Source organism: Daucus carota, chromosome 1, assembly GCF_001625215.2.
Source record: "Daucus carota subsp. sativus chromosome 1, DH1 v3.0, whole genome shotgun sequence".
NCBI classification, from domain to species: Eukaryota; Viridiplantae; Streptophyta; class Magnoliopsida; order Apiales; family Apiaceae; genus Daucus; species Daucus carota.
The window spans coordinates 5,435,122-5,443,882 of record NC_030381.2 but is presented as its reverse complement, the minus strand read 5'-3'; the positions used below and the strand labels follow the sequence as shown (position 1 = coordinate 5,443,882).

General features: G+C 30.6%; 1 protein-coding gene across 2 annotated transcripts; it reads right to left on the bottom strand.

The window, feature by feature from the left end:
• Positions 1-1,529: 1,529 nt before the first annotated feature.
• Positions 1,530-5,466, bottom strand: LOC108194321 (uncharacterized). Of its 2 annotated transcripts, none has more exons than XM_064091254.1 (5): positions 5,297-5,466; positions 3,405-3,533; positions 3,221-3,323; positions 2,687-2,876; positions 1,530-1,815 (listed from the first exon to the last, which is right to left on the bottom strand). In XM_064091254.1, exons 2-5 carry the CDS (start codon positions 3,480-3,482, stop codon positions 1,776-1,778), a joined length of 411 nt encoding a protein of 136 aa, XP_063947324.1. In that variant the 5' UTR covers positions 3,483-3,533; positions 5,297-5,466; the 3' UTR covers positions 1,530-1,775. The 2 variants fall into 2 exon arrangements, with proteins under 2 accessions (XP_063947324.1, XP_063947326.1); XM_064091256.1 differs by having other exon boundaries at positions 3,405-3,541; positions 5,297-5,437.
• Between the last annotated feature and the right edge of the window lie 3,295 nt (positions 5,467-8,761).

The window sequence follows — 8,761 nt, the reverse complement described above, 5'->3', positions numbered from 1 at the left end:
GCCGGATTTAAACGTCCGGGCCAAACACCCCTGAGTTAAGTCCAACGCTGTAACTTATTCAACATAACAATTTTATTTTCAGACAAACTGTCTGCAGGAGTCGATTCAAGCACAGAGCATTGGTGTGACCTGCCCTTTCGGTCGTGGAGAAAATGTAAATTTTCTTTCGGTTGGTGACGAGAGAAGGGCAAAAGAGCATATAAATTCAAAATTTAGAAACAAGAAAAAGCAGGCATAAAAAAGTCAAAGAGAAATAATTTATGTTCTTTGTACCAAAAATTAACTACTCTCACCTTCCAAACACTTTAACTTTGGAGTGTTTTGAATAATGTATGTTAATATATTGTCAAAAGCACCACAGCCTCTGATCAACGGGGAACATATATTACTATTACAGATTTGTCTTTTGAACAAGTCAAATTTCATATAGCTGCTGCTAGTAGGGACTAGGGAGTGTGTTCTTTCACATGAGATTTTTTTTTGTCAATTTACGTCTTTAAAAACCATAAAACAAGACATACAACCGTATTGTAGGGTTGATTCAACGGTTAATGCCGAGGAAAGAATATAAAACCTAATAATGCTCCGATCTTGCAGAAATCAGAACTAATCAATTAACCTATCGATTTAAGAATTATTGAGAATTTATCTAAATTTTTTAACCAAATCATCGGTAAATGAGTAAAATATATTCTAAAGACTAATCGGGGATTTTTAAATAAATAAATTTAAAAACATTGCTTATATTGCTTATGCGAAAAATCCATACATTTTTTTTATCGAGTGTTTTCCGACCAACCAAAGTTCTTAACTTGGAATCGAATGATGATATTCCTTGAACGTTATAAATTTTTTCCTCCCTTAGAGAGAATAATATGCTTTAGCTAGAGGTTACAAAACATGGGAGTATTATTACAATAACTAGCATGATTAGATTGACTCGGGACACAATTTCTTCCACAATAGATTGCCTATGAAGCAAAGCATGTACTATGATACCTTGCGGCTCATAATTTCCTTTTTCTGTAACAAGAAATTTCAAGTGCCCATCACCTCAAGCTTTTGGTATCAAAAGGAGATAACTATACAGGAAATAAGATGACAAAGAAGAGACCACTAGAAACAAGCTTTTTTAGAAAATGGAGGTCCCTAAAGCACTTCATTTCCATGGCTTTGATGAATACAACAAAAAGTAACAAGCAAGCATGCCTACATGAAGATTATTTGGCTAACCTTATTCTCTTCCGCTTTCCCTGTAAGTCAGAAAAAAACACTAGCATGTCTGGAAGTATACCGTACAGAACTGAGAAGTATTAAGATATCTTCTTTTCACCGCGCATTCAATCCTATGGGTGCCTAAATGCACTTAGCAAGGCATAGTACTAAACCTAAGTCGAATCATCCAAGTCAACTGAATCAACTGAACTGCAATATATATAGGGGTGAATGCCAGGACTATGATCATTGGATGACTGTTCGTAACTTCATATACATGAAAGTCATTTCGGGCTGAGAATACAAGTAAATCATCTTTAACAACTAGAAGTGTCCATTTTACTCTGTATTAATTGAAATTTGGATATGAAAGTCTATATAGGTCATAGACAGTTGGTACACAAAACTAGAATCAAGGAACATAACTAAAATGAAATCACTGGGGGCCAAAAATGATAACTATAAGGCTAATATCTGCCTACTAAAATGATCAAGACGACTAACTGTAGACAACAACAAAGAGTCACATCATGCGAACAGCATATGCTAATCACAGTCCATTAGCAGCCTCTGGGATCTTCAAGCACCTCCTCGTTATATCTGGAATACATATATAAAACCTTGTTCAAGTTAGCAGTACAAGAAGTATCAACACTATATACACTATCGTGATTGCAACTATCCATTCAGCACATACACAGTGAAATGAAAAACTATGAGCATGTTAATAAAGCAAAGACGAAATTCACAATGGTTTACAGGATAGCTTTCATCTTTTGTACTATATGAAAAACAATGCAGGACCGAAACATTAATAGATTACACAATGTGATTGTTGCTGGAGATCATACATACCAAAATTTAAACTCAAATTTGATGCAAAACACTCGTGGTGTTTTGACTTCTCAGTTTTCATATATTAATGTTGTTTTTCCTTCGATTTCATCAAAAACTATATTTGCTTATACAGTACATGAGGAACTATCTGCTTCGAACAAATTATAAAAATCACCAATCACCGCTAATTCTAATTTAGAATATCAATTTGTACTTAAAATATAAACGAACAAATCATAAAACAATGTTATTCAAGAGTAAACACAAAGAAACAAAGTTTTTAAGTTATACATCGAATAGTATAAATCATATTTTGGAGCAAGGTTCGGGGTCAATTATTGTACTAGTGAAAACCAAAAAACAAACTTCTAGTCCTGAGTACCACAGTTCTATCTGACGTGTGTGTGTGTTTGTTGGGGGGGGGGGGGGGAAGGGGGGCAGCTCTGCAAGCTTCTGCTAGGGTATTAAATTGTTTCTGTCTAGATACATGACCTTTATTAACACACAGTTTAGCATTTCAGTTAAACTGATTTCAGCACCTGTTTGCCAAAGAAACACACCTGTGCCACAAGCATACAAAAGTATATACAATTAGAAAAAAAATTGCTTGTTTAGTGTCACTGCTATTACTTACAATTCCACAGCTCTCCTTTTTCTATTCCCAGTTAATATTTTCAGTTCTTCTATACTTGCCGAACCAGAACCATCCTGGTCATCCAGTTTCAGTAAATTACATCTGTCTAAAGAAGCACAAATGTCTGCCAAGTCAGGGGTGTTTGTCATATTTTTGATGTTCTCTTTAAAGTGCTCCATCAAAATGAATCCTGCATAAGGAAATTCAAGCAGGACAATGTGAACACAATCATAAATATGAATGCTAACTGGTCAATGCAGCTGAGTTCCACTAACTTCAATTATCCAAAAACTTGTATGTTTACAAAGTATATGCATAAAATACAGCCTGCAGTATGAAGCCAACACTGAGGCTTAGAAAAATTCATTTATTTCCTGTGCAACTGATCGAAACTTTCTCTTCAACTTGATATTGTAAGTTTTCAATTATAGATACACAAAGATGAAATACATATTTTAAATTATCACGTGTTGCATTGAAGTTTGCGAAGGAACTAATTTTGGGAATTATAGCACAAAGGAATTGACAACATACCAAGCGCTCGGAGGATCTTCAAGTCAAACTTCTTAACCAAAGAATCACAATCAATTTTTTTGGCACGTTGAAGGACCATCATCTTTAAATCAATCAGTAGATCCTGACATGAAGATGGGAATTTTAGTAAAAGCTTTTAAGCAGGTATATCTAAATATATATGTCCAGTACTTAAAGCACTTACAAGCTCAGGTTCGCTCAGGCAGCAGAGCCAATTAACATCTTCGACTCTATTGCGCCCTAACATATCCTTTTTATCCATCTGCTGAGATTTGTCAGCTTAGCTCTAGTAACAGTCCCAATACTTTGGTATCTAGTTATCTCCCAAAGCAAAACAATTTAGTTAAGTTGTCAAATTATACAGAATACATAGAAGTATAGAACATATAAACATTTTTGAGTCGATACATTGAACAGACATAGAGATGACCAGATGAACAACCATATGTCCATATGTGTTCTTGAATTAATCTAGCTAGCCTTAAATCTGTGCGAAGCATGCGTGAGTATATAATTCAAAATTTTTTGTTAAATTATTTTTTAACATCATTTTATTAGTGGTTTCAGGTTTAGTATTGTTGGATACCCACATTTTTTCATATGAGAAATTTTATGAAAATGTATTGAAGTTTGATTAAATGTTATTAACCGATTAATTATATTTTCTTTAAGAGATTTATTTTATATATAGTAAATGGGCAGTAGAAACAATATACATTTTTATATCTATTTGTAAATGTTTTTTAATATTAATATGTGTTAACTGTTAATGATGTGTATTTTACTTCTTTTGTGGTCTTCTTAGCTAATTTTAAATCATATTTTTCATATTTCTCCATTTACAGGGAAAAGAATATTTTGGCCTTCATGTTTGTCTTGGAATAAAACACATGACGGCTTCGTGCTTGTCTTGAAGTTAGACACATCTGAACTAGAACACGTTAGAGTTAAGAAGACATACGTTAGTCTGACTTTCATTGTTTGTTTCTATTTTACCCCGACTCTTCATTTTGTGAGAATTCCTCGTGTCAGACACTCGACACTCGAACATGCGTATGGATACTCTGACACTTATTTTAGGTCAAAAGCATGTAAGGTTTTTAGAATATTGCCTAATCCGACACTCGGACATGTATCCATGTTGGACACTTTTAGCCGAGTCCGGGTAACATAGGTTTGTTTATATATCTTTTTTCTATTTATTTTAAAAACAAATAGAGAAAAGGGTAATTTATTAATTATGATTTACAAGGGGAGTATTATATGTACGGTCAAATAAATCAATGTAATTATATCTATCATATGATTGTTGGGATCAACGTATTTAATGTTAATAAAATTAATTTACTCTTTTAAAATATCAAAAACATATATTTATCATTAAATATGTCTAAAAAAAACTCAATAAACCGAAAACAAAGTTAAAAAATAGTTTATCAAATAATTGTTTGTCAAACATATCCTAAAGTCTAGTATATAGTTGGTTCACATATACCCACGTCCCACTGGATCACATACTTTCTCAATTCATTGTTTTGATATTTTCCAATTACCAAAAGACTAATTCGAGCAACTCTCAATCCAATGTTGTGCTGTATCCGGATGGACATGGTATGGATTGGGGATAAATCGGAAACAAAGCAATCAAACGCTAAACATTTATTTTGCCCAATTCTGTTCACTTCCACACAATTTATCGAAGCTACTCATTCAATTCTACTAGTAACATCATCCACCACAATATGTAGTATTTGCTACTGGCCTACATGGGTCGTTACTCTTAACTAATTTCAACAAACCATTCACCCATTTATAGTCTAATAACACACCATCAATTTCCTTTGGAACACAATATAAATCTTCTCAGAGGACTTTCATCAAACACCTAACAGCACTGCTCAAAATTCTGCTTAAAACCCATAACAAATGGCTCAGTTTGAACTAATTAACGCATACTAATACGTGGGCATCGTTAATTTTAAGTGATTTAACACATAACGAATCTACGAATCAACTGACTCAAAAAAAATAATTAAAGCAGCAAAAGAAGATGAAAAAGACTAAAGTCAAGGATACCTGATGAGGTGAGAACTAGTGCCAAGCAATTTGAAAGTAGAGGCACGCCAATATTGAGCTCCGATACATACAAAAGAGTGTCAAATATTAGTTGTGCAGTCTGTTTTTTATCATACAGGAATACAGGAATGCCGGTTGTTGATTGTTCAAGAATACAGGAATACAAAAGTAGAGGACTTGTGCTTCTTGATCTGTATTTATACTGCCCGAGTCCGTCCCTTGTTTGTCCACTGGCATTTTAAATTTTTAAATACAGATATACAATTTATTTAAAAATAAGATAAAAATATATTTCTTTTGTTTTTTATATAATATGATGATTGACCTCTTACACACATTTCAACATGCTTTGACCGGACCCTAGAATTATTATTTTTAAATTTTTTTAAATAATATTATTTTTATTTATTTTTATTCAAAAAGAGAAAATTTTAAAGATAACGATTTCAACAGCTCGGTCAAAGAACATTGAAACTTGTGCAAAAAATCAAGCGTCATATAAAAAAAGTACGCTAAAAATATTTTGAAACTAAATTAAATCGTTTTTATGGTTTGAACTAGTTATACATTTTATGAATTTAATTTGATTTTGAATTTTAAATAATTGTCAATATTAATTTCATTCGAACACTACAATTAATTTGATTATGCAAATTATAACACCTTAATATTAATAATTTAAGTCAGTTTTGTAATTAAGTTATACATGATATCGTTTAAAATCATAATTATACAAATCAGTCTTGTATTTAAATTATTTTATACATGAGTTGACGATACTACAATAATTAAATTAAATATATTTATAATTTTTAATTAGGATCAAATGATTTTCTATGTTGTATCTATTACAAAAAGGTTTTTTACATTTAGTTTATTTTTTACATAAGTTATCCATTATGTATTGATATTACAAAAGAGATGTATTTATAAATGGGAAAATTAAATTGCAGGTCCCTGAACTATTGACGTTTTATTATCTAGGTCTCTGAACTAAAGATTCTGTATTTCAGGTCACTTAACTTTTCAGTTTTCTGATTTAAGTCCTTCCGTCAAAAAGACTAACGGTGTTAACTAGGGTTCTTGAATTCATACAAATCAAAGCAATTTTGAAGGTGTTAGTGATATCCAAATTCAAAGTTCAAGTAGTCAAATTGAAGTTTGAGTCGCTGGCGACATTCATATGACACCAATTTTCAAAAATTATGTTCAATTTAAAATTTTATAAATTTAGGTCACTAAATTCGATAAAGAACCCTAAATTTATGGTCCAATTTGGGGTTTTTTAAAATTAAATCTAATTTGTGAAAATTGTTGTCATATGAGTGTCGCTAGTAATTCAAGCTTCAATTTGACTACTTGAACTTTGAGTTTGGATATCACTAACACCTTCAAAATTGCTTTGATCTGTATAAAACTCAGGAACCCTAGTTAACACCGTTAGAATCTTTTTGACGGAAGGACTTAGATCAGAAAATAGAAAAGTTAAGTGACCTAAAATACGGAATCTTTAGTTTAAGGACCTAGACAATAAAACGTCAATAGTTCAAGGACCTATAAATTAATTTGCCCATTTATAATTTATAAATTATTATTGTAAAATATATTAAAGCATCTCCAACCATGAAGACCCCTTAGCTAAAATCCTACTTGTCACACCAATAATAAAAACTATATCTAATGGCTTAAAAAATTCACGCTCCAACCATCCCCACCTGTTATCTATATTATAATCAACCTTGACTATATTTGTCGATCCGCTACAGGCCTGTAAGAAAATCTGTGGAAGATTACACATCACTTATTACAATATTAAAGTGATATATTCTATTTATAACAATCTAAAATATTAATAATATACTGTTCCTAAATTATAACCAACCAATATAGCCAATACCATCGAAGCAAAATGTCTTACAGGTTCAGCAAATTTCACGTAAGTCCAATTTAGCTAACGATTATAGTCAACGCCATTGGAGATGCTCTTATTTTTTGAAAATTACAAATTTTCTATTTATTAATTTTAAAATTCGAAAGTTGTATATTAAAATAGACTAAATATTTCTTTAAAAAAAAGACTAAATATACTTTCAAATGATATAAATTTTATTATTTTTCTCAATTATATGATACATGCATTGTTAGGGAAATCGAGAATCAGACCTAATCGATTGAGTTACCGATTCAGGATTAATTCAAAATCAAGGATGTATTTTAATATTAAAATATTATTTAATATTTAATTATTATTACATTATTTATTTATTAACAAATGTATATTTAATATATCAAAAGTTCATTAACTGTTCATAATTAAAGTAATATATTATTTTATTTCTAATAAATTATTATATATATCTTTTTTTGGTCAAGATCTACATACTCGTAGATGAGTTGTATCATAGATACAATAACTGCAACAATGATTCCTTTCATCCAATAAAATCTAATCGAAAGATACGTAAGTATCTCCAGACGTTTAGATAATAAGACTTTAAAGTCTGAATAAGAAAACCCATAAAGTCCCCTTCCATGATCCTGAAAATCAAAACAAACAAAGATAAACATAAGAATGATAAATTAATGGAATAGAAAAAGTATATATAGTAGGAGGAAAAATAAATCCATTTATAACATATAAATCTTGACAAACACATAACATCTTAATTAACAAAAAGTTGTGAAAAAATATGAGATAATAATAATAATAATAAAATATTAAATATCTAATCAAAGCGAAAACTTTGGTTAGACACACAAGTACTAAAATATTCAACAATCATTCTAAGCTTTTCTTTTGAGAACAATAATAACATAAACTAATAATTTCATACTATTGTCGGTAAATTAATTAATCTCGTTTGATAAAAAAAAATATAATATAAATATATATTACTAATATTTAATCTTTAAATTGTAAAATATTGACATTAAATATATCTTGATTAAGAAAAATTCATAATGATTAACCGGATTTCAAAAATCGAATTTACGAGTCATATTGTTGGGATTACGAGGGATTAATCAAAATAATCAATTTTACTGGTCAAAATCACTTGCTCAACAATTAGATATAGGGAATAATTATATGTACGAGTGAGGGGTTCGGTAAATTTTGAAGAAGCAAGTGATCTGACATTATACAACACAATATTGATCCTTGTTGTTTATGAATTGGTCAGTAACAGTATGAATTGGTGCATTCTCACGTGTTAAACTCGATAATGTTTATTTTGAAGTGGGGTTTGTAGATTTTTTTGATATGGGCTTTATGTGAAATTCTTAGCTGATTTTATTAGCTCCCTTTCGATGATCATAGAAGAAGCTTCGGTAATTTACGTTTGTTTATTGCATTGAACTCTGTTTGTTGCTGCTGCATGTCTACTTCTATAGTTTGGATGTTAATGGAATTATTTCTTTGTTTAGCAAAATAACCTCCTTTTTTTTTTACTGTTTTGATGATGA